Source organism: Pelodiscus sinensis, chromosome 5, assembly GCF_052426305.1.
Source record: "Pelodiscus sinensis isolate ZL-2025 chromosome 5, ASM5242630v1, whole genome shotgun sequence".
Taxonomy (NCBI): domain Eukaryota; kingdom Metazoa; phylum Chordata; order Testudines; family Trionychidae; genus Pelodiscus; species Pelodiscus sinensis.
Genome location: NC_143056.1, coordinates 134690089 through 134715304, shown reverse-complemented (window position 1 = coordinate 134715304; position 25216 = coordinate 134690089). Strand labels below are relative to the sequence as shown.

General features: G+C 63.1%; 3 protein-coding genes across 3 annotated transcripts in view; 2 read left to right on the top strand and 1 right to left on the bottom strand.

Annotated features, from left to right (window-relative positions):
• Positions 1 to 4434: 4434 nt before the first annotated feature.
• The window catches only part of LOC102463808 (RING finger protein 112-like), a 107687-nt gene continuing 86905 nt past the window's right edge, over positions 4435 to 25216 (top strand). The window contains exon 1 of the mRNA XM_089779035.1: positions 4435 to 4566. The gene's annotated coding sequence lies outside the window, so the exon portion shown is untranslated. The remainder of the gene's footprint in view (positions 4567 to 25216) is intronic.
• LOC102462060 (RING finger protein 112) lies at positions 4450 to 13964 on the top strand. The gene is made up of 14 exons (XM_075928733.2): positions 4450 to 4566; positions 5698 to 5790; positions 6475 to 6790; positions 7145 to 7375; positions 7868 to 8005; positions 8165 to 8269; positions 8567 to 8617; positions 9135 to 9191; positions 9363 to 9449; positions 9589 to 9718; positions 9848 to 9978; positions 11351 to 11404; positions 12049 to 12123; positions 12275 to 13964. Exons 2-14 carry the CDS (start codon positions 5765 to 5767, stop codon positions 12794 to 12796), a joined length of 1923 nt encoding a protein of 640 aa, XP_075784848.2. The 5' UTR covers positions 4450 to 4566; positions 5698 to 5764; the 3' UTR covers positions 12797 to 13964.
• LOC102462230 (serine protease 27-like) lies at positions 18710 to 22282 on the bottom strand. Its single transcript, XM_075928753.2, has 6 exons — positions 22023 to 22282; positions 21367 to 21393; positions 21124 to 21268; positions 20720 to 20991; positions 20058 to 20230; positions 18710 to 19860 (listed from the first exon to the last, which is right to left on the bottom strand). The coding sequence occupies exons 1-6, from the start codon at positions 22078 to 22080 to the stop codon at positions 19615 to 19617; spliced, it is 921 nt and encodes a 306-aa protein (XP_075784868.2). The 5' UTR covers positions 22081 to 22282; the 3' UTR covers positions 18710 to 19614.

The following is a 25216-nucleotide window of genomic DNA, read 5'->3' as shown; positions in this document are numbered from 1 at the left end:
CAGGGCACAAAAGGCCTCGGTCGGGGGGGGGGTGGCTGCCCCCCCGAAATGCTTTGAGCCTGACCCAGCCACGTTTTGGGAACGCCAGGGGCGGGGGGACACGCCCTGGGCTGGACACTCCCTGAGCAGCAGCAGCTGCCGCGCCTGCTTGTGTCTGAGCCCAGCTGGGTTGGGTTTCGGCCCAGACCCCCAGCACGGAAAGGAAGCTGCTTTGTGCCAGGCCCTGGCCAGGGACCCCCTGGACCCTTGACACTGGGGTTGGGGTCCCCACTGTGGAGGGCTGGACTTGGAGCCTGATTTGGGAGGAGAAAATCTCCCGGGAGTGGGCTGAGGGCTGCCCTGGAAATGGAGTCGGCTCCCGCACGGCACGGGGAAGGGGCACTGAAAGTAACAAGGTGGGTCAGCAGTGGCTCAGGGGCTAGGGCGTTCCCCTGGGGAGCACAGGGTGGTGGGTTCAAGTCCCAGGGATGGAGCTGGCAGGTGTTAGGGCCTTCTCTCAGGGTACTCTACACTTGCTCCCTACTTTGCGCTAGGGATGCAAATATTGGTGACCGAAATTGCTAATGAAGCGGGGATTTAAATATCCCGCACTTCATTAGCATGATCTCGCCAGTGCGCTATTCTGATCGCCAGCTGATTTGAACCAGGAAGTGTGAATCAAACCCCTTGGTTCAAACTAATGTTACTCCTCAAAAACTGCAGCTTTACCAACCCGGTAACTCAGCGCTGGAGCAACCGGTGAGGCTGGCAGGCCGGGTGGGCGCTGGGGTACCGTTGCTCACAGTACGTAGGTGTTGGTCTCTACAAGCTGCCCCAGGCGTTACCTGCCTAGCAGGGCCTGCGCTCCGGGTCGCAGGGAAACGCGCCCGCTTCGCTTTACAAATATTTGCACTGCAGGTGTGAACGCCCAGAGCAGGCGGACTCTCGAAATCACAGGCCACCAGAGACTACAGCAGTGCCAAGGCCCAGCCAGCCGCCTGTGCATGGGAGGCGGAAGGGAGGAAATTAAAGGAGGCCACCGGAGGAAAAGGTTCCATATGTTGGTGGTTTGATCGCGCACAGGGCCGGAGCCACCCAGTGAAGGCCGAGATCCGCCGGCCCCCCGTGTCTGCCCTTCGCGGGTGACTCAGACCCTGCCGAGACCTCTGCTCCTGCTCTGCCCCCGTTAACAAACCCGCAGGTCGCCTGGGACGGGGCTGGCCGCAGGCGCTGTCTGGGGCGTGTGCTCCCACCGGGCTGGGGGACGGGACCGGTCTCGGGGGTGGAAGTGCCCAGGGCGTGCTGTGATCTTAGGGGTAACGAAGTCCCGGTGGTGGGGGGCGGGGAGGGGCTGGCCGTGGGTCCGGCCGTGACTTTGGAAGGGCCCAGGAGTTCCCGTTTGTTCCTGGCTGGGCGAAGGCTCAGGACGGACGTGGCACCAGGTGGGGGGGGGGGGGGCTGCCCTGCGCCTGGCCCTCCGCTCCCCCACGGCAATTCCCCATCACCGGCCCTAAGGGCTCTGAGCCGGCACCGCCCCCTGGCGTCGGCCCGGGAGGCTGCGGGCGGAGGGCGGCCCCGTAGCTCACCTGTGTGGTCCAGATCCCGCAGGGAGTGTGTGTGTGGGGGGGTGGCACCGGCTTTTCCCTGGGTGGGGGGGGGGGGGTTGGTGTGACGGTGGCCAGGCACGAAGGGGGAAAGGGAGGGGCCACGGCTGAGCCGAGGGTTACCAGTGGCTTCAAAAAAATACCGGACACACTGGGGGGAGGGGGGGACACCAGCTGGGAGGGGAGTGGGGCTGGCCGGGAGGATGTGTGTGTGTGTGGGAAACCGGCTGTCGGGAAGCAGGGCTAGTGGGGGAGGGGAGTTCGGGAGCAGCGGGGGAGATCGGGGAGGGGGAGGGGGAGGAGGAGGGGGAGGGGGGCGGGAGAACTGGCCGGTGGGAAGCAGGGCTGGCGGGAGGGGGGGGGGGAGAGATCGGGGACGAGGAGGCGAGAGGAGGGGGGGGAGAACTGGCCGGTGGAAGCAGGGGTAGTCGGGGGCAGCAGGGCTGGCGGGGGGGGGCAGTTCGGGGGCAGCAGGGCTGGCGGGGGTGGGGGGTTCGGGGTTAGCGGGGGAGATCGGGGAGGAGGAGGAGGCGGGGGGGGGGAGAACTGGCCCATGGGAAGCAGGGCTGGCGGGGGGGGGGGCAGTTCGGGGGCAGCAGGGCTGGCGGGGGAGGGGAGTTCGGGGTTAGCGGGGGAGATCGGGGAGGAGGAGGAGGCGGGGGGGGATAACTGGCCCATGGGAAGCAGGGCAGGCGGGGGGGAGAGTTCGGGGGCAGTGGGGGAGATCGGGGAGGAGGAGGAGGGGGGAACTCTGGCCCATGGGAAGCAGGTCAGGCGGGGGGGGGGAGTTCGGGGGCAGCAGGGCTGGCGGGGGTGGGTGGGTGGTTCGGGGGTAGCGGGGGTGATCGAGGAGGAGGAGGCGGGAGAACTGGCCGGTGGAAGCAGGGCTGGCGGGGGGGGAGGGAGAGTTCGGGGGTATCGGGGAGGAGGAGGCGGGGGGGGGGGAGAACTGGCCGGTGGAAGCAGGGCTGGCGGGGGGGGAGGGAGTTCGGGGGTAGCGGGGAGGAGGAAGCGGGAGGGGGGGAGAGAACTGGCCGGTGGGAAGCAGGGCTGGCGGGGGGGGGGGAGTTCGGGGGTATCGGGGAGGAGGAGGCGGGAGGAGGAGGGGGGGGGAGAACTGGCCGGTGGAAGCAGGGCTAGTGGGGGCAGCAGGGCTGGCGGGGGGAGATCGGGTGCGGGGGGACCGGCCGGCGGGGGCGGGACTGACCCGGGCGCGCGCAGATCCCGGGGTGCTGCCCGCCCCCTGTAAAGCGCGAGCGAGTCCGGCCCCGGGGATTCCCCCCCCCCCCCGCCCCGTTGCGCCCTGCCCGCCCGGTAGACACTGACCCGCGCGGGCGGATCTATCCGCAGCGCGCAGCCCCGCCCTGACCCCCAATAACAACGAACCCGACCGCGTGTCCGGTATTTTCTTCATATTTCCCCGGGCAGATCCCGCAAATGCCTCTGCCCCCGCTCTGCCCCCGCGCGACACGGCCCAGGGGTGGGGGCTGGGGCGGGGCGGGTGCTCGCAGTGCCCCTCTCCCCGAGGCTCAAGGAAAGCCCGTGGGCTGGTGCACGCAGGCTTGGCTGGGCTGAAGCCCTTCAGGAACCGGGGTGCAACTCGTGCGGCCGAGCCCCCCCCGCTCGAAATGAGCCGGTCTCGCCACAAAGCGTTCGAGGTGAGCAGGGATCCCCTCCCCGCACTTTGGGAAGTTTGGGGTTTTACTGCTCATTCCGATCCCCCCCCCCGGGATGTTTCCGAGGGCCGGGGAGTAGAACCCTGGTCTCCTGTGACCTCGCCTCCTGTCTCCCCCCCAGTGGAAGCCCATTTCTTATCCTGCCCGCCCTGCCCAGGGGGGACACACCGGCTCCCGCGGCTCTTTGGACCAGCCCATCACACCCAGGCGGACTGGTCCCCTGGGCTGTTTTCCGGCCTCTCATCCCACTCGCCTGCGGGCGGGGACTTGCTCGCAAGGGGGTTCCTGGGTCCCCACCCGCCTGCACGCCAGGGACACCCGCCAGGGACTGCGTGGCAGGGCTTCCCCGCCAGGGCCGATGGACCCTCCAGCGCCCACGGTTCCGCACTGTCGCGGCTGGCAAACCGAGCCCGGCCCAAGCACCCCACGACGGCCACGATCCCAGCTGGCGCAGTTGGCTGGGCTTCTGCGCCTGCCCGGGCAGGGGTGTGTCCCAGGGGCGGGGCCAAAGCATGTGGGCGGGGCCACCCCCACTGGGGCTGTGGGAGACACAGAAGGCGGAGGGGTGGGGTCAGCCGGGGCGCCCGCCTGCCAGAGTCTGCAGAGAGCCTGGCCCCGTTGCTCAGCGAGGCGGTAGCTGCTCGGGATACACCTCTAGGGGGCAGCACTGGGGCAGCCAAGCCAAGGCAGCTGGGATTGGCTCGCTGGGGGAGGCGGGCTGTCTCTGGGGGGGGGCGTGGTTTCCAGGTAGCTCCTCCCACATCTCCACAGCGCCCCCTGCTGGTGCAGAGGGAGACCTGAAAGGGGGTTCTGGGGTCCAGCCCCTGCCAGCTCGGCTGCTTCCTACGCTGCCCTCGGAGGGGCCCGGAGCAGAGTCCTCCCCGGCCTCCGTGGAGCAACCTCGCGGCCGCCCCAGGGCCTGAAGCCGGGCTCAGGAACGGGCTTGTCTGAGCACATGGGAGCCGCCCAGGAATGTGCAGCGAGAGCCCTGGAGGGCTGCCCATTAACCCCCCGGACTCACCCCCCCAGGGGCTCCCAGTTCCAGCCCCCTGCTCTAACCACTAGAGCCCACTCCCCTCCCAGAGCTGGGGTGGCACCCAGGAGCCCTGGCTCCCAGCCCTGCCCCCTGCAGTGACTGTGAACAGCCTGCCCTGCCCTCTGACTGCCCCCCCCCCCCCGTGCCCGGCGGCCTCTCCTCTGGGCCGGGCCTGCAGCTGGGCACGAGGGAGCCGGAGCCGCCCGACACTTTACTTTCGTTTCTGCCGGAGGAAATTCCGCCGAGACAGACATTGCCAGCTGGGGAGCAGGTAGCGGTTGTGTGGGGGGGGCAGGTAGCGGCTGTGTGTGTGTGTGGGGGGGGCAGGTAGCGGCTGTGTGTGTGTGTGGGGGGGGGCAGGTAGCGGCTCTCTGTGTGTGTGGGGGGGCAGGTAGCAGCTGGGGTGTGTGTGTGGGGGAGGGGTGCAGGTAGCAGCTGGGGGTGTATGTGGGGCAGGTAACAGCTGGGGTGTGTGTGGGGGGGAGGGGTGCAGGTAGCAGCTGGGGGTGTATGTGGGGCAGGTAACAGCTGGGGTGTGTGTGGGGGGGAGGGGTGCAGGTAGCAGCTGGGGGGTGTATGTGGGGCAGGTAACAGCTGGGGTGTGTGTGTGGGGGAGGGGTGCAGGTAGCAGCTGGGGGTGTATGTGGGGCAGGTAACAGCTGGGGTGTGTGTGTGGGGGAGGGGTGCAGGTAGCAGCTGGGGGTGTATGTGGGGCAGGTAACAGCTGGGGTGTGTGTGGGGGAGGGGTGCAGGTAGCAGCTGGGGGTGTATGTGGGGCAGGTAGCAGCTGGGGTGTGTGGGGGAGGGGTGCAGGTAGCAGCTGGGGGTGTATGTGGGGCAGGTAACAGCTGGGGTGTGTGTGTGTGGGGGAGGGGTGCAGGTAGCAGCTTGGCTGTGGGGGGGGGGCAGGTGCCAGATGGGGGATCTAGCCCCCCAGGACAGGCTCCTCCAGTCTGTCCCCCCAGGGGGCGGGCTCGCTGCCCTCCCGGCCGGCCTAGGGCCCCAGGGGTATTTCCATGGCTGCCCCTTCCCTGGTTTAAAGCCAGTCAGACCAGCCGCCGCGGCACCGAAGCGACTTGCCAGCCCCGCCGTGGCTCTGGCTGGTGTCGGGAAGTGGCCAGCCCCCGCCCCAGGGCTGCCCCCGGGACCCTCAGGCCCAGCCCGGCCCAGCCCCCAATTCTGAGACCTGGCCCCAGGCGCTGGCCAAGGAGAGTTTGCTCCTTTCTGGGGGTGCTAGTGAGGGGGGTCCCAGTGCACAGGGAGAGCGCTGCAGAACGCAGAGCTCACACATCGACAGGGTGTCCCAGTCCCGCTCCGTGCCTCAGTTTCCCCCGCTGCCAGCCCCCCTGTTTGAGCCTAGTGGGTATGAGAGGGTTAACCCCCTGCTGCCTCTGTTCTCCAGCAGAGTCCAGCTTGAGCCCCAGCCCAGGGGGTATCGGTCACCTGGAGCCCGGCCCGTGGCCCACTGCATGATGGGAAACGCAAATAATAAACGGTAAGAGCTCAGGGCCCACTCAATTCAGCTGTAACCGGTCCCACAGCTTGGGCCAGAGTCCACGGAGCCTGGCTCCCAGCCCCTGGTCTACCCACTAGCCCCCACTTCCCTCCCCGAGCTGGGGAGAGAGGCCAGGAGTCCTGGCTCCCAGCCCCTGCTCTACCTACTAGCCCCCACTGCCCTCCCTGAGCTGGGGAGAGAGCCCAGGAGTCCTGGCTCCCAGTCCCCTTGCTCTACCCACTAGCCTCCAATGCCCTCCCTGAGCCGGGGAGAGAGCCCAGGAGTCCTGGCTCCCAGTCCCTGCTCTACCCACTAGCCCCCACTGCCCTCCCTGAGCCGGAGAGAGAGCCCAGGAGTCCTGGCTCCCAGTCCCTGCTCTAAACACTAGCCCCCACTGCCCTCCCTGAGCCGGGGAGAGAGCCCAGGAGTCCTGGCTCCCAGCCCCTGCTCTACCCACTAGCCCCCACTGCCCTCCCTGAGCCGGGGAGAGAGCCCAGGAGTCCTGGCTCCCAGCCCCCTGCTCTACCCACTAGCCCCCACTGCCCTCCCTGAGCCGGGGAGAGAGCCCAGGAGTCCTGGTTCCCAGTCCCCCTGCTCTACCCACTAGCCCCCACTGCCCTCCCCAAGCTGGGGAGAGAGCCCAGGAGTCCTGGCTCCCTGGCCCACAGAGCGTGTGTCTCCCAGGCCGCCTGCTCCGCCCGCCTCGAAGCCGGCGCCAGGGGGGATCATGCAGAGACTCCGGGAGGACGTCACCTGCTCCATCTGCCTGGACGTCTTGGAGGACCCCGTCTCCATCGAGTGCGGCCACAACTTCTGCCGGGGCTGCCTCTCGGCCCACTGGAGCGGGGTCTCGTCCCAGGGCTCCCGGTGCCCCGAGTGCCGGGCTCCCTGCGCCAGGGACAGGATGACCCCGGACACGCGCCTGAGGAGTCTGGTGGAGAACATCAGAGACCTGCCCCGCGACGGGGAGCTGGCAGCCCCGGGGAGAGCCGGCCCGGAGGTGGGGGCCGGGCTGGAGATGCAGCCACTTCTGGGGCAGTGCAGCTGGGGAAGGGCCTCCCAGCGGCTCCGGGCAGCACCGTGTCCCCTCGGGGGTCAGCGCCCTGGGCTGATAGCGGGGAGCTGAGCACACACGGCTCAGCCCGACTGATCAGAAACCAGCCATGCAGCCTGGGACTCCCTTTGGTCCTGGGAGAGACTGGTGGGTCCAGGAATGGGACATTTCCCCTCTAGGGGGCGCCATCGTCCACCCGCCTCAGGGGGTGGCAGTGGGGCAGGGCTCTCATGTGGGGAGCTGGGGCCTGGCTGGCTCAGGGGTGGGGTCTCAGCGCTGACCCTGCTCCCTCCCTGGCAGGGGCTGGGGGCTGAACTGGAACCAGGGGCCAAGCCGGAGCCGGGGTGCCCGGTGCAGCTGGTGCGTCTGGACGAGGACGGGGGCCTGATCCTGGACGAGGGGGCCCTGAGCCGCTGCCTGGAGCAGGGTGGGGTGGGGGACGCCCCCGTCTGCCTGGTGTCCGTCATCGGGGAGCAGCGCCGGGGCAAATCCTTCCTGCTGAACTACCTGCTGCGCCGGCTCCGCAGCCCGGTGAGTGGGGCCCTGATCCCCTCCTGGAGCTGGGGGGAGACCCCAGGAGTCTTGGGTCCCAGCCCCCTGCTCTAACCACTAGCCCCCACTTCCCTCCCTGAGATACACCCGGGAGTCCTGGCTCCTCTGCTCTAACCACTAGACCGTCCTCCCTTCCCACTGCATAGCGGGTGGGGGTGGCAGCCCAGGGGTGGCTGGTACCTCACCCCTCCCTGTCTCATGCTGGCTGAGCTGTTGGTGTGAACTCCTCCCCCCCCGGGGGCTCACACCAGCAGCACCCCCCCCCCCCCGGCCTCTGGCCAGGTGCGATCATCTGTGCAGGGGCCTGGGAGCCGTGCGTCTGTCTGGGCCCGCGTCTGTGTGTCCATCCCAGAGTCTGTTCACTCCGTGTCTGTCTCAGCCGGAATCTGCCTGTCCGCCTAAAACACCCGCAGCCCCTCCCACCCCCCTGCACTAACTGCCCCCACCTTGTATCACCCCCCCCCCCCGCAGGAGGAGAAGGACGGGTCGTGGATGGGCCGGGAGGACGAGCCCCTGGAGGGGTTCGAGTGGCGCGTCGGCACCCGCAGCGTCACCAAGGGCGTGTGGGCCTGGAGCCAGCCCCTCTGGGTCCCCGCCATGGGGGGGCAGGTGAGTGGGAAGGGGAGGGAGGGGGAGAGCCACCCCAGTGAGTCGGCCCTTGGAGGGGGGGGCAGCTTCATGAGGAGATGTCTGGGAAGGGAGGCAGGGACTTGGAACTGGGACCCATGGGGGGGGCTGGTGTGTGACCCACCCACGGCTCCCCCCCAGGTGGCCGTGCTGCTGATCGACACCGAGGGCTCCATGGACATCGCCAGAGACACAGAGACCAGCGTCAAGCTCTCCGCCCTGTCCATGCTGCTGGGCTCCTACCAGGTAGGCACTAGGGGGCGCTGTGGGGCAGGGAGCGGGGCAGGGCCCAGCGGGGGGTGCTCTCCCCTGGGAGGCAGGGCTGGCCCAGTGCCCCAGGACAGCGCTGGGGGCGCTGCAGGGGAGGACCCAGCAGGGGACGCTGTGAGGCAGGGAGCAGGGCAGGTCCCAACAGGGGGCGCTGTCCCCTGGGAGGCAGGGCTGGCTCAGTGCTCCAGGACAGGGGGCGCTGCAGGGGAGGACCCAGCAGGGGGTGCTGTGCCGGTTTCTGTCTCTAGCTCTGTCCTCTTTGCTCACCTGCAGATCCTGAATGTTTCCAGCCAGCTAAAGGACCCTGACCTAGAATACCTGGAGGTGAAGGGGTGGGGGGCAGGACACATCACCCTTCTCATTCTGCCCCCCCCCCCCAGGGTGATTTTACTGTTCCGCAGCTGGGGAAACTGAGGCCCAGCGAGACTCGGTGACTTGTCTGAGGTCACACTGGTCATCTGTGGCACAGCTAGGGATAGAACCCAGCAGGCCTGGTTCCCACCCCCCTGCTTTAACCACTAGACCCCACACCCCTCCTGGAGCTGGGATAGAGCCTGGAGTCCTGGCCTCAGTGCGGCTCCCCTGGCAGCCGTGGGACTCTGGGGAAGTCTCCTTGCGGGCACCGGGTCTGGCCCAGGGCAGAGGGGAACCCGGCCGTGCAGTTCTGCTCTCTGGCCACTAGGGGTCTCTGCGCCACTGGGGAAAGCTGGGACCCTGGTCACAGGCCAGACCAAGCTGGAGCTGGAGGGTGGGAGAGCGAGGCCAGCCCCTCCCCCATCACACGCTGCCTGCGGGCCCCACAGATCCCAGCCCAGACTCACCCCCTTGCTCTGCCCCACAGATGTTCCTGCACGTGGCCGAGGAGGTGGGGAAGGAATATGGACTGGAGCCCGTTCAGGTGTGTTGGCTTCTCCCCCCTCACCTGCCCCGCCCCCCCCCACCCCTCTCCCCAGGGCATGGGATCTTCCTGCCCCACTCAATCTCCTCATCACATTCCTGGGGGTTCCTCCTCCTCCTCCCTGTCCCAACCTCCCAGTGACCCCCCCCTCCCCTCCTGTCTCCCCTGCAGCACCTGGACCTGCTGGTGCGGGACTGGACCAGCTCCCAGCTCCTTGGAGCTGAGGGCGGGGAGCAGCATCTGAGAGACGTCCGGGAGGTGAGTGTGGGGCTGGGGTGGGGATTGGGACATGGGGCCTTTGGGGGGGGCTGGCTCCGATGGCTCGGGGGGCAAGGGGGAACCCCCGGGTATTTCCCTCTGGTGGTGTCTCACTTTGCTGATCCCCCGGCTCCAGCAGCTGTTGGCGGTGAGGTCCCCCTGCAAACACCCCAAGGCCCTGGCCGTGCTGGGCAGAAGCAGCAGCCGCTGTTACCTGATGCCCTTCCCCGGCAAGCGGATCTTGACTGGCAGCGTGGGAGCCCTGAGAGGTAACGGGCCGGGAGAGCGGCTCTGGGCCTGCCCCACGGGGCGTCTCTGTCTCTGGGAATGGTCGTCGGGGGGGGGGGGGGAAGGGGGAATGCTCGGCCCCGAGTTCACTGTCCATTTCCCCCCGGCAGACATGGACGAGGATTTCCGGGAGAGCCTGAGGGACTACGTCACCGCCCTGGTGGGCTCGGCCGGGAGATACGTCTGGAGGGACCAGTGGGGGGAGCCGCTCACCGGGACCCAGCTCGCCGCCAGGATCAAGGTGGGGACCAGGCAGTTGGGGAGTGGGGGCCCAGCTGGGGGCGCTCTGCCCTGGCAGGCAGGGCTGGCCCAGTTCCCCAGGGTGGCGCTAGTGTCACAAGAGGGCGCTGCCACTGCTCGGGTGATCAAACAGCTCCGGCCATGCCTTAGAACCGGCTCACAGAGCACCAGCTCAGCAGACAGATCGTACCCTTGACAAGTTTACTGCAAGCAATTCAGGAGGAAATTTTCCAAGCAGTATATGTGTGTATGTTTAGTACTTACACAATTAAAACGAACAGGGAAAGCCGTTAAAAGGCATTGCACGCATACAACGGCATTACAAGCAATAATTAAATGGAATACTTAACAATCTAAATTTAATTCTTAACCCAATTTAACACACACACATTCACACTCACACACTCACCTCTGGTGCTGGCCAGACCCCAGGTAACGTTGGCTAATTTGACTGAGGCGGAAGTCTGACGTGCACGGCACCCCAATATACCGAACGATGGACTCTTAACTCGTGGGTCAAATGGTGTGGTGTGTATCCCCTAAGCAGGGGCCGGTCCAGTGAGATGCCATCCACTGCCTGCACAGTCCCATGGGGTGATGTCTGTTAGTGACACCCCCGTCTTCTTACTGGTGTGTCCAGGACCCATCCAGAAATATCCAGTTTTTGCACCCTCCAATTTTGCTTGCCTGACCATGAGTGAGAAACGATGCTCTGCTCCTTGTTAGAGTCTTCCCTTGTTCCTATTTCTTATCTGGCAATGCCGGGAACGCTGCCTCAGCCGCACACTCCGGTCTTTTATTTCACACGGTCCTTCTTCTTAAAGTTGTAAACAAGTCCACACTCCTCCCAGGCTCTTGCCTGCACCTCAGCACGGCCTCTCTTCAGCTCACTTACTGGTGATTAGCATGAGTGGATGCGTGAACCATTCACATGGCCCATGATTCGTGACACTGGGGTGCTGTGGGGCAGGGCCCAGCAGGGGGCTCTCTTCCCCGGCAGGCAGGGTTGGCTTAGTGTCCCAGAGTGGCACTAGGGGGCGCTGTGGGGCAGGGCCCAGCATGGGGCGCTCTTCCCTGGCAGGCAGGGTTGGCTTAGTGTCCCAGAGTGGCGCTAGGGGGCGCTGTGGGGCAGGGCCCAGCATGGGGCGCTCTTCCCTGGCAGGCAGGGTTGGCTTAGTGTCCCAGAGTGGTGCTAGGGGGCGCTGTGGGGCAGGGCCCAGCAGGGGGCGCTCTTCCCCGGCAGGCAGGGTTGGCTTAGTGTCCCAGAGTGGCGCTAGGGGGCGCTGTGGGGCAGGGAGCCAGGCAGGGCCCAGCAGGGGGCGCTCTTAAGACCCGTGAAGTCTCCATTGTGATTTCTTGTGGTTTCTTTGCAGAAACTCTGTGCCCTGATGAAGAAGCATCGCTCTGGCTTCTCCTCCCCCTCTCAGGTACCTGCTCCGCCCAGCTCTGCCTCTGACGTGACCATGGGGCCTGTGCCCCCTTGTGAATTCACTTCCTGTGTAAAACTGCCCCCTACTTGTGTCTTACTGCTGTTGGCTCGCCCGAAAGGCGGCTGCAGGTCTGTGTCAGGGAAGCCATCTCTGTGTGTGGGCGCTGTGAGCTTGTGCAACAGCCCCGCCCAGAAGTGGCTGCACCTCAGCGCTGGGTGAACCACTCCCATGCAGTGTTGTGTGTCGCTGTTCCCAGATGCCCTGACCCAGAGGTGGCTGCATCTCAGGCGTGTGTTACCGCTTGTTGGAAAATGTCTGATCATTTTTTTTTTTTTTTTTTTTTGTGGAGATGAATTTGAGTTTCCAGATACTTGAAAAGCCAAAATAGTTTGCTCGGGCAATGCCACTGCGGAGACTCATGGGAATTGTAGTTTGGCTCAGCAGGCTCCCTGTTCTCCCCATAAGTCAGTTCTCTGATTGGACTGCATCTCCCAGGGTGCACCACAGAAGTCCCTGACACTGCAGCATCATGGGGCTTGTGGTTTGGGTGCCTGGCTTCAGGCTGAGCTGCCGCGGTGGCTCATGGGAGTTGTAGTTTCATGCTGGCTCGTGGGTCACCCCACCTGGTCCTGCCTGCACAGATGGCCATCACCTTCCACAACGACAGAGTCCTGGACAGAGCCCGCGCCGACCACACTACGATCCTGCTTGAGAAGGTGAGTCGGGGGCAGAGGGGGCTTGCCCCGGCCGGGGGAACTCGCGGGAACTTTCCCAGCCAGCCCGTGGGTGGGGGGGCCCTTTCTCGGTCCGGCGGGGGCTTCTTGCCCCTCGTGACACTCTGGGCCGTCTCCTCTCCGCCGGCGGCAGGACCACGACTCCCGGAACATGTTCAAGTGCCTGGGGGTGAGGCCCAGCAAGATGTCGGAGGAGCTGGCGGAGCGGCGCGGGCAGTTGCTATGGCGATGCCGGACGGACATGCGGGACCCGGCGCCGGACAAGGAGGCCCTGCTGGAGGGGCTGGAGCAGGAGCTGCGGAGCGAGGACGAGACCTTCCTGGAGACCTACAGGAAGCGCTTCAAGAAATACGTCATTTGGGCGGGGGTGGGGGCGGGGGCGCTGGTCCTGGGCCCGGTGGGTGGGGCTGCTGGGGCCGGCATCGCCGCTGCCGCCATTGCTGCCGAAACTGCCGTGGCGCTGACCGTGGCTGAGGCGGTGGCCATCGGGGTGGGGACGGGCGCCGTGGCCGGGATCTGCGTGGGCGGGGGGGTGGGCGGTGGCGTGGGCGTGGGCGTGGGCGAGAACATCGCCTGGGGAGAGAGAGCGGCGGGCGGCCTGAGGGAGGAGGGGGACAGCTCCGACGATGCGTCCGACGGCAACCCCCTGATCTGAGCCGTGGCCCCCAGTGGGGCTGGCCAATGGGGAGACGGGGCTCGTGGCCCAGACACGTCCCCCACCAACCGCCCCACATAGGGGGGCCATCGCCCACTGATTCTGAGGAGAACACCCCCCCCCACCCCCGCCGCGTTGGGCGCGAATTCCCCCCGGGACCTACTCCTGTGCCGGCCAGTTGGTCTGGAGTGGAGGCCGGACGAGACGGGGAACCCACCGTTTTCCGGGGAGCTGGCCCCCCGTGGGCAGTGCTGACGGGAAATCGGCTGGGTGGTGGGTTCCAGGCCCTGGGACCAGAGGCCGCCAGGGCACGCCCCATCCCCTCATCATGCTCGTCTCCACGGCGATTCCACGGCCTCCACGACGCCCCGTGGCTGAGGCCGGATGAGCCATGGAGGGGGGGGGGGGCTTAGGGGTCTGGTTTCTGGACTGGCCTTGGCCCCGGCCCCTGGCGAATCGCTGGCTGGGAACCGCAGGAAAGGCAACAGCGTCCCCGACTGACTCTGACTCTCAGAGGGGTCTGTTGGGTGCTTGGCGGAGGCAGTCTGGCCTAGCTGTCGCAGCGGGGCTGAGCTCTGCCCACGAATCACCGGGCAGAAGCTGGAGGGACAAAGCCTGGTCCTGGAGCCCGGAGATCGGAGGCTGCACTGGGCTAAAGTGGGGGCTGGGGGTCAGAGTCAGGCTGGGGTCAGAGATGGGGGGAGGGGAGGGTGGCCCGGTGTCCGGTTCTGAACTGGCCAGTCCAGCATTTGAGCTTTCTCTTCGGGAAACGCATGGAGACGCTAGAACTGTCGGGATTTTCTAAATAAGATGGGATGCGATTGTGATGTAACGTCAAGTGTGTCCGGTCTTTTTGTTAAAACCATCTGGCCACCCTAGGGGAGGGGGCGGAGTCTGGTGTTGGGGCAGGCCCAGGTCCGTGTGGTTCCCCAGCCAGCTCCCTGGACCCCCCCCCCCCCCGGAGTTAAATAGGGGCACGTGGCCAATCAGAGGGCTGCAGGGTGATGTCACTCTAGGTCCAGTGGACGGTATTTCCTGCAGCACCTACTCCCCACAGTGCTCCTCGGCGTGGCCCCCTGGTGGCACTGGGGGAATGTCACCCCCCAGGCCCTGCGGGTGCTCCCAAACCTGGCCAAGGGCAGGCAGGAGACTTGGGGCGCAGGGTGCCCGGCTGGCAGGGAGGTTGGGGCTGGCTGAGCATGGGGGGGGGGGCAGAAGGGGCCTGTCCACGGGGTGGGAGGAGCCGGGCATGTCAATCGCCAGCAGGCCCAGGGGTGGGGCAGGGCGCTCGGAGCACCCGGGCTGCCAGCGACTGGGAGACAGGCAGGGCTTTGGGGGGTGGGTCAGGCTGGCCTTTCCCCCGGCACGTCTCTGCAGGGCTGTGGGGGGCGGGTCAGGCTGGCCTTTCCCCCGGGACGTCTCTGCAGGGCTGTGGGGGGCGGGTCAGGCTGGCCTTTCCCCCGGGACGTCTCTGCAGGGCTGCGAGGGGCGGGTCAGGCTGGCCTTTCCCCCGGGACGTCTCTGCAGGGCTGCGAGGGGCGGGTCAGGCTGGCCTTTCCCCCGGGACGTCTCTGCAGGGCTGCGGGGGTGGGTCAGGCTGGCCTTTCCCCCGGGACGTCTCTGCAGGGCCCCGGGCAGGTGAAATGCAGCGTCAGTAGAGCAGGGGGCGGTGCCCGGCTCCCGATCCAGACAGCGCGACTGTGCCAAAATCAACTGACTGGAGCATCCGTTTCTCTTTCACAGTCCTGCCCCTGCCGGCTTCCCGCCCCCTCGGGCACTGCCAGGAAACCCGACGTGCTGGGCCCTGGGGAAAGCCGAGCGTCTGTTCCCAGAGCAGGGCGCGGCGCTGACTAGGTGGGCGGCTGGCTCCCTTGTAGCCAGGAGCGTAGCTGGGCACAGGCCTGGAGTTGGACGGGTCTGTGGGGCCCGGGCACCAGGAACTTTCCTGGCCTGCGGCTTGGCTCCACCACAAAAAATTTTCCGTTAAAAGTATTTGCGCTAAATCATGCCTGTCTAGACGCAGCCGGGCTGTCCACTCTCGTCTTCAGCCTGGGAACACGCCTGTCCCGGCCACACTGACCTCCCAGCAGTGGTCACCTACAGTCACTTGGTTCTCAGACTGCTCCAATTCTCTGGCTGTTCCTGCCTCACCTGTAACAATCGTCCGCCCCTTTGAAGCCCCTCCAAAGCCATCCGCACTGGATCTTTCTAATTCCAAGGCGGCGGAGTCACTAACAGACAAATTCTGTCTGCCAGGCGCTGACACAAGTGTCTCCTGCATCAAGCTGCTGCCTTTTCCAGGCGGAGCTTTCTCCGGAATGGCATCCCCAAGTAAAGCCCTCTCACCTCGCTCAGTCCCTGCAAACGGCTTGCTACAAGCACTGCCAGGACTCTCCCCCATGAGCTTCCTTAAGCGACAGTTCCCCCGTCTCTGGCCCTGCCGCCGTATCCCTCTGCTGAGCCACCACCAACTCCCACATTCATTTACTCCCTGGCTCACCTCTGGCTGCTTGGGTGGACTCACGGACAATCCCCTCAGGCCAACAGACAGAGCGATGAGCTCCAAGGTCAGAGACATCTTCTTCCCCTTTGCAACTCTCTGGACTGGCCCCTCACGGCTCCCTGTCCCAGCACACACCAGGGTAGGAATCCTTCTCTCTTCCTCAGGTAACACACAAACCCCTGAACCGTCTGATCTCTGGGATCCTGGCCAGACACTGACCAGATCTACCCCAGTCACGCCTCCTTCTCCCCAGCAGACACAACCCTCGGGCTACCCCCTTTCTGGGCCGTAGCTGTAGGGATAACATTCATGTATTGAAAATGATTCCCCCACATGGAAGTGACTCCCCAGAATTTGTTCCCCACAACTTAGTGTTTAGATTTATTATTAATTCTTCTTCTTATTATTATTATTATTTGTTAAGATTGTTAAATGTTTAGATTTATTATTATTATTGCTCTCAGCTGTCACAGGCTTCCTCAGACACAGGAAGAAACTTCCCTGCACACAGACAGACAATCGGAGACAGTCGCTCCCTTGTCCCAGTGCCCCTGGCTAATCCCAGCCCCACAGCTAGAGCCTCAGACTGCTTCCTTCACTCACACACTGCTACCCCCAGCAGCCAAACTGCCAGTGCCCACACCCTATGGCTGCTCACACTGTGCTCCCTCACACAACTCACTTCCCGCTTGTGCGGGTTCAGCCTCACACGCATCCCCAGCCAACGATCCATCCCCCTCCAGAACTTCATCTTGTTCCCCAGTGAGGAATCTACCCAGGCCCACCCCTGCAACCTGCTCCAGAGAAGCGTTGTCCCGACCCCTGGGGTCCCCCTGCCCTGCTTCTGACTCCAGCCTCACCTCTGAGGCATCAGACAGGCCCCCAGAACCCTCATGCCCAGGCCCACGGCCCCCCTGCACAGACACCCGGCCATCTGCCCCAGGCAAACAGCTAGACACACCTTTTCCTTGGTTGCAATAGGACCAACTAGCCCCAGACAGCTGCCCAGAGTCACACGCACCCCCTTTAGAAATCCCAACGTGCTTTGGGGCTGGGTTAAGACGTCAGCTGGGTTGAACACAGCTGCCATGTTGTAATCACACCCCAGACCCACACGGTTACACAGCGAACTCCCAGGAGGAGACAGTCTCTTCAGCTCTTCTATTTTCTTAAGCTGAAGTTCAAATCTGGCAGCTTTCTCCTTGGCTTGTCTGAGCCTCCTGTCCGACTCGGCCATTCTCCCTGCATGTTCTGCCTCTCCCTTGGCAAGTTCTCGTTCCAGCTTCTGCTCACTTTCAGCAATTTCCTTGTGTAGCTTCTGCTGTCTTTCAGCAGCGTCTTGGTCTAGCTTCCGTCTTCTCTGTTCTGCTAGCTGACGAAATCCCTCTGGTTCTCGTTCATATTTAAGTTGCAGTCTCCTCACTGGATCCTGCACGCTCATGTCTTCTGCAGCATTTCTGACAACGACCTCAGCTGTGGCTTAGAAGTTGTCTCTCTAAAGGCAATGCCTCTTTCCAGGCACAAATCTTCCAGAGCCCTCCTGTCCAGACTCTCAGACGGTTGCTGACTCGTTGCAGCGGCTCTTTAACCCACCAAACTCTCCCCACCGACAATCCAATGGAGACAGCGCGGGGTCCTGATCCAAAGCTCAATTGACCAAGATCTGTGGATCCTGCCGACTGTGCCACTGTGACGGACCCAGCCGGGTCTGGGCACAGCTGAGGGCGTCCAGAACCAGCAGAACAGCTTTCATGTGACACCTCACACGGCCCCTGTGTATAGACTTTTGGGGCATCCCCCCCACGGGTGCAACAGTGATCGTTAGAATCCAATAACCTCACACCACTGGCTAAGCAGCAGTTCTGCAGAAAAGGGCCTGGGGGTTCCAGTGGAGGAGAAGCTGGAGAGGAGTCAGCAGGGCGCCCTGGTAGCCAAGAAGGCTAATGGCATATTAGGGGCTTTAGGAGGAGCATTGCCAGCAGATCCAGAGGTGTCATTATTCCCCTTTATTCGGCTCTGGGGAGGCCACACCTGGAGTGTTGTGTCCAGTTCTGGGCCCCCCACTACAGAAGGGACGTGGGCGCATTGGAGGGGGCCAGCAGAGGCGACCAACATGATTCGGGGGCTGGAGCATATGACCTACGAGGAGGGGCTGCGGGATTGGGGCTTGTTCAGTCTGCAGCAGAGCAGAGCAGAGCGGGGTGGGGGTGGGGAGGGGTTGATGCAGCCTGCAGCTCCCTGCAGGGGGGTCCCAGAGAGGCTGGTGAGAGGCTGTTCCCAGTGGGGGCAGGTGGCAGAACGGGGGGGCCAGAGGCAGGCTCTGGCCGGAGACCTCGGCGTGAGAGTCCTGCTCAGCAGCCTGGCCGTGTGTTCTGGGACCAAGACCCTGAGGGGAGGGGGGACTGGTGCATCGCGCACTGCCGGTTCTTGAAACAGGCAGCTGCATTGGCCAGAACCAACCAATGGGATTGTGCTGGGGGCGGGAGCATGAGGCACGCCCCCCCTGCAGCCGTGTTTCTGAGGGGTGGGCAGGGGCCGGGGTGTCTGCCGGGGGCTCCCCGCTGTGTCTGTGGCCAGCGCTTGTGCCCAGCTGCTGGAGGCCAGCCCAGGCATCCTGCTACTGGGAGAGTGAGGCGGTGGGGGGGGTGGGGACAGGCTCGAGCTCCCACAGAGCCAGCTCCCTGTTGAGCCGTGGGCTGCCGACCCCGGTCCGGCTGCTGGCCCCGCCTGGCAGAAGGGCTACAGGGTGGGTGGAGGGCTGGGGGGACATAGGGGCCCCTCTCCTGCCCCTGGGCTCAGAGCAGATTTGTCACTTGCCCTGCAGCTGCGTCTTCTCTGGTCCCCAGCCCCCAGAATTCCCACCCTCCCCCTTTCCCCGGCCCTGGCTGGCGTCCCCGCCCCGATCGGCAGCGCCCACACGCCACTGTGACGGACCGGGCCATGTCTGGGCACAGCTGAGGGCGTCCGCTCAGGGCGAATTGCTCAAATCCGGGGCTCCTTACAGCCCCCGACTGGCGACCTCTCCACACAGGCCACGAACCAGTCTCACAGAGCGCTTCAGCTGCCTGCCTGAAGCCTCCCGAGCAAAACCCCTCCGACACCCCAGCAATAACCGTGCCCCAGATGGCCCCGGGCCTCATACACAGGTGGGGGGTCCTAGCACCCAATCCCACCTACCCCGAACAAGTTCTGTCCGGTTCCAAGAAACCAGCCACAGATCCCTGGTCAATTTACCCTCTGGACCTTACCACAAATCACGCTGGGCCAATCCTTTAGAATCTAAAACTAAAGGTTTATTAACACAAGAAAGAAAAGCATGAGAGTAAGGTTATTAAAGTACAGTACGTTACATGCACCGAATCTCCCAGTCCTCGATGCAGGCTCTAGCAGAGATGTTACAGCTGCTGGTTTAAAAGTCCTTATTGCACATCCTACGATCAGGATGGGTTCACAGGTCTTCCGGGCTCTTCAATCCCTGCAGTGCTGCCTCTGGGATGAAGTGCTGAGCTGAGAACAAAATGGCATCGACCACATGGCCTCTTTATACCCTTCCTGGCCTCTTCTAGTATGTAGCAGGTCACCTGGTCCTCAGCCTCTCTCTGCTGGCAGCTCTTGGGTCTCCGCCCTCCTGCTTTAGGTGTGTCTTTGGGCCATCAAGGGCCATTGTTCCACAGGGCTTCACTACTCAGCCTGTCCATAGCAATGCTCAACCACATTCACAGAAATATTCAGCTTCCACACAGATTACAGATTCCTACCCACACACACAGACATTATACACTCACATAAATAGCGTACATAAGATCAACAAACAATAATCTCCCATTCAATACCCCACATGGCTCCCCCCACACCAATTTCTGGGGCCAACACCCCCACCTAGGGGTGCAGCAGCGATCTGGCTGCTTCCCTCCAATTCAGCAACGTGACAGCCGCCATCCGCAGCTCACAGCGGGCGGCGGAGCCAGAGGAGGCGGGGCAGGGGGTGACGGGACTGGCCCGAGCAGGAGGCAGCGCCGGGCGTGGCTGGTTTGAGGCAGAGACACAGTTTGCAAAGCTGCTTTATTGGCCATTGTGGAGCAAGAGATTTAGGATCAAAGGGGCTATGGGGCCCTTCCCCTGTCGGCCTTCCAGGCACCCCCAAGGGTGCTACTGGGCTGCAGGGAGGGCTGGATATAACCCCCCCCGGCGCCCCTGCACTTCCATCCCCAGCTGTGTCCCACGGACCCCAGCAACGCGGCCCCACCCGGTGCCGAGGGGGTACGGACACCCCGAGGGGGTTGGCCGGGCAGTGCTGGGGCAGATCCGTGCGGGCTCACAGGGCGGGGAGGAGCAGGACGGCGAGGATCAGAGCGGCTGGAGAGGCGATGGCAGAGGGCCCCGCGCCGTTCACATACCCCTGGATCCAGCTGTCATAGGCCATCACCCGGGTGAAGACCCCGGGGAACTCGGGCTCAGAACAGAGCTCTCCGCTCACATTTCTGATCCTAAACCAGCTGACGGCTCCAGCCAGGTACCAGGTGTCGCCCTCTTCGCAGGCCAGAGGCCCCCCGGAGTCGCCCTGGGGAGAGAGAAAGGGGGTGAGGGGCCCAGGAATCCAAAGGCTGGAGGGGCAGAGAACACGGCCGGTGGGAGCACAGGAGCAGCGAGCTCGTCAGGGGGCCTGGCAGCGCCTGGCACAAGGGGTGGTGGTGGGGGCAGATGGCTGCCCGGCTGGGGGCTGCACTGGGGTCACACACAGAGGGGAGAGGCTCTCACATTGCAGAAGCCCTTGGGGCTGTCCGTGTACCCAGCGCAGAGCATGCTGCTTTTGATTCTCTCTGGGCCCAGCGGTGAGTTTGGATTCAGTGAGTTGTAACGATCATTGCAAGCCGCGGTGCTGATGATGGGAACCTCCAGTTGCTGCAGGGTCTTGGGTGTTGGGAGAGGCTCTGGAGAGAGAGAGAGCGGGGGTGCAGCGGGGTTACCCACCTACCTCTGGTCCCCCTGCACCAGCCTGCTAGGATCCCGAGGTGGCCTCTATGCCCGGGTGCAGCTTCCCATGCACCTGAAGCTTAAGCAATTTTAGCTTAACAAAGACAGGGCCAGGGCTGGGGCCAGCTGGATCCCAGTCTGCGCGCCCCTCCCTGGGGGCTGAGGGCGGAGGAGGGTCTGGCTGCAGGGACCCGGACGGACGTCCACCGGAACGCGGGTGCGTGTGTGACAGGGGGGCAGACCCACGTCAGCGCGATTTGCCAACGACCTGGCACAGCCTCCCTCCGGGCAACGTGCAGACCCAGAGGGGCCCGTCTCGGGCTGCGGTTCCGTCTCGGGCTGCGGTTCCGTCTTCGGGAGGTCGGTGTCGGGGAGATGTTTTGCCAGCCCCCCCCAACTCCCAGCCCCCCAGCCCCTAGCCCCTCTCTGGGCCCTCTGACACTTACTGCCCACTTCGACCCTTCCCCAACCGGTGACCCAGCAGGTCGTTCCCACGGGGAACTGGCGGGAGGCCCCCGGCAGCGCGATGGGTTGGATGAACTTTGTGAAGTTCACCGGCTTCTCCAGCTGCACCAGGGCGATGTCGGCCACGAAGCTTGTCTTATTGTAACTGGGCTGCAGGATGATCTGCTGCACCTCACGTGTGACCTGATGGGGTAAGGGGTTGGCGAGCTGGTGCGCCCCCAGCACCACACGATACTGGGAAGGGGACGCGGAGCTGGGGAGGAGAAAAGGGAGGAGGGGAGACAGTGTGAGGCTGGGATGCAGCCACCTCTGGGGCAGGGCAGCTGGGGAACAGCCACAAAGCAGGAGGCCAGGGACAAGTCATTCCCCAGGCTGAGTTACTCACGGATTGAAGCAGTGAGCGGCCGACACCACCCACTGGGCTGCGATGAGGGATCCCCCGCAGACGTGCTTGTCATCCTCTTGAACGCTGACCTGCCAGGGCCATTTGCCCTCCTGGACATCCTGCCCCCCGATGATACGGCTGAACACTGCACACAGGGGAGCCATGTTAGCACGGGACATGGTGCCCGTCTCCTCTCCCCACCCCATAACCAGGCCCAGGACCCAGAAGCTCGGGGCTCGTTACCTGGCTGGTCTTGACTCTCCTCAGCACCTGTAGAGGAAACAGAAATGTTGGGGAGATGTTACAGAGCCAGGGTGTTCAGGGGCAGGAGCAATTTTAGGGTCTGAATTACGTTTGGAGGGTGGAAGGTGGGGAATATACAAAAGCCCCACCTGCTGTCCCACAGTGCTTCCCATAATCCCTATAGCACAGCCCATGTTGTAGGTGGCTACCCCATGTCAGTAGGTTTCAGAGTGAACACCAGCACGCGCTGAGCAAGTGCTGCTGCCAGCTCTCTTGGGATCAGCTGTGTTCTCTGCAGCGTTGGAGGGCAGGCGACTGGGGAGAAGAGCAGGGGCCATGGCTCCCGGGGCAGAGGGTGAGCCAGAGAGAGTGGAGGGGTCTTGTTGGGCTTTGATAGGGTGCCTGGGGGGTGGGATCAGGGTCCCCAAATCCACAGCAGGGCTGGGGCCTGGCACAGTCATTTCTGCCCCTCACTGCCCAGAATCTTGTTACTTCACGCCCCCCGAGAGTCCACCCCACATGGCCAGGCCTGGGAAAGAGCCCGAGCCGGTCCACTGGGGCAGGATCCCCCATCCCCGTCTATCCTCCCCCCAGGTTGCAGGAGAGTCTCCCTGACCCTGTTCCCTGGAGCTCTGCCCTGGGCCCGGGTCTCTCACCGTGCGCTGGGAACAGCAGCAGCAGCAGGGCCAGCTGGGAGCAGAGCCCCCCCATCATCCTGCCCCTCGGGGGCCTGTGTCGGGACGCCCAGCTCAGCCTCCGTCTAACGGCGCAAGTACCCCCGGGCGAGCAGGCAGCGGGCTAAAAACCCAGCAGGCCCCGCCCCGTCAGGGGGTTGGGGGTGATTCTGGCAGGACCGGATGCTGAGAAAGCCCCAGCAGCTCTGAGGCTCTGCTCCCTGGCTCAGGGCCAGCGGCAGCCGGTCACATCTCTGAACTCTCAGAAAGTGAGAGCAGAAGCTCATGGACCCAGCCCCCCCCCCCCCCTCCCCCGGTGAGATGTGTCCTTCAGAGCCCAGCTCTGCCCTGCATGGGATCGGTTTCCCTCTCCCCCCCACCCCCCGACGTGCCCCCAGGCCCTGGGAAAGGGACAGAGCCGGCTCCCTGGGCAGGACCATGTCAGGTTACTGGATTTTGAGGCTCGTGAGGCTTCAGGCAGGCTGCTGAAGCGCTCTGTGGGACTGGTTTGTGGCCTGTTTGGAGAGGTCACCAGTCGGGGGCTGTAAGGAGCCCCGGATTCGAGCAGTTCACCCTGAGCGGACGCACTCAGCTGTGCCCAGACACGGCCTGGTCTGTCACAGTGGTGTAGTCGGCAGGATCCACAGATCTTGGTCAACTGAGCTTTGGGATCAGGACCCCACGCTGTCTAAACTTGATTTTTGGTGTTGAGCGTTTGGTTGGTTAAAGAGCCACTGCAATGAGCCAGGAACTATATGAGAGTCTGGGCAAAACTGCTCTGAAGGATTTGTGCTTGGGGAGAGGCATTGCCTTTAGGAAAAGGGCCTCTAAACTAGATCTGGTAGTGTTGTTACTAGCCAGAGATGTGGATGGAAGGGAGCAGAAGCGAGCCAAGGAAGCTGCTGAAAGAAGGCGGAAGGCAGATGAAGAAATTGCTAAGAGAAAGCAGGAGCTGGAATCAGAACCACGGCAGGAAGAGCCCAGAAGTCAGGGAAATGTTTCTCTGGGGCAGTCTGGAGTGGCTGGCTGGGAGGAGTTGAGGAGTTGTTGGCTGGTGAGGTTTGTGGAATTGAACCTGCACAAGCTGAAATTGATTTGTGTGAAGCACAGTGTGTGCAAGCTGGCAATTTGGCTGGTGAAAGTAGCAGTGGGTCAGTAAAGGAAGCTGTTGCAGTGTCTAGCTCTATGCCTGAAATTAGCCAGGGGTGTTGGGACGAGGGAGAAACTGTCTCTGGTTGTCTGACTGTGTGTGGGGAAGAGTTTCTTCCTTTGTCTGTGGAAGGTGCCCCAGAGTCTGTGTTGGCTGAGAGCAGTGTTGTTGTCCCAGAGTTGGGTCTGGATACAGAGAAGGCCCAGAAAGGAGGTGGCTCTAAGTTTGTGTCTGCTGGGAAGGAGGATGCTGTGACTTGGGTAGATCCAGGCAGTGTCGTGCATGAACCCCAGAAATCAGACAGTGGGGACACTGATGTTGTGCCTGATGCTGCTGTGTTTCTGGAAGAGGGGCAGCAACTCTGTGGGACCAAGGTGACCCCTTAGCCCAGGCACAAGGAGAGAATGAGGGTGTGTTAACTCTGGTGCCTAATGATGGTGTGGAAGTTTACAGCCATCTGGAGAGATGCAAAGGGAGAGAAGGTGCCTCTGACCCTGTCTCTTGTGAGTCTGTCTATGTGCCTGAGAGGGGATTGTCTGTGAATCCACCGGAGGGGCCAGAGATGACTCAGGGACTAAAGGAATTGCAGGAGGAGTTGGTTGTGGCTCAGCAGGGTAATGCTGCTGCAGAGCCAGAGAAGGGTGAACTGTTGCTTAAGGAAGCTCGTAGGGAAGTGAGTCCTGGCAGTGCTTGTAGCAAGCAGTTTGCTGTGACTGAGGGAGGTGACGATGCCTGGCTTGGAGAAGGCATTCAGGAGAAAGCTCTGCCTGTAAAAGGCAGCAGCTTGTTGTGTGAGGCACTTGTTGCAGTGCCTGATGGACAGAGCTTGTCTGTTAACAGTGACTCCACTGACTCGGATATGGCCAAATCCAGTGGGGATGGTTATGGGGAAGTCTCAGAGGGACTGAGGGTTGTTCCAGATGAGGCAGGAAAAGCCAGAGAACTGGAGCAGGCTGCTAACCCAGTGACTGTGGGTGACCAGCTTGCTGGGAAGTCAGTGTGTGTGGGACAGGATTGTTCCCAGGTGAAGGAGGAGAGTGGGAAGTTAGTGTCTCAGATTCAGGAGAAGGGCTGGGTAGCCAAGTATGCAGAGCAGAACAGCTGTGTGGTCACTCTCCCTAGGATGCAGGAGATGGCAATTAAGCTCCCATCTCTGGACACGGTGGACACTCATACTCAATCAGGGAAGTTGATATCTGGTTCCATGTGGAAACAGAGGTTAGAGAGGGACAGAGGAGAGACTTGGGAGTCTACAGCTTACTGCTGTTACCCCACTGAGTGGGGGAAGGAGGAGAATTCCAGGGCCATTGTGAGCCAGGGAGTCACGCCCAGCCAGCCCATTGTCTTGGTCAGGCCAGAGGTTTCAGGCCTGGAGCCCAGAGGACAAGGGGGAGGGGCAGGACTTGCTTTGGCCAAGAAGATTTGCAGGTTGAACCTGAAGGGCCAAAACTGCAATGGTGTGGGGCCAGAGAAGGGGCCTGATGGGGAATGTCAATATACACCTGATATAGGATTGTTCTTGTTACTGATGTTAATTCTTGTAACCAATGGATTATTGTTGCAGAGAATTGTAACGGTATACAGTGTGCATGAACTTATACCATGTAATCTGATGTACCAAATGACAGACGGTATATAAGGGGTCATTGTGATGTTGCTAGTTCATGGTTAATGCTTGTAACTGGTCTTGGAACTTCTTACAGGACAAAAAAGGTTCCAGCTGGAAGGGCCTGTGTGAAAAGGGAAACTGAGGCACGCCACCATTTTGTTTTCATGGCTAAATGCAAAAATGCCTACATGATTTGGGGTGAGAATACCTGCATTCACACAATGTTAATTGTGGTTCAGAGAGTTGCCACAGCTGGCCTGGATAAATTCACTATTTTCTTCAGCTCGGGGCAAAATCACCTGACACACTTATGGATCATGCTGCAGAAGCAGATCCAAGTAGCTGTGGTTTTTACCAAGTTCTACCTTGGGTGGGTGAGACAGTGCAAGGACATGGTTGTCAATAGGGCAGACCTTG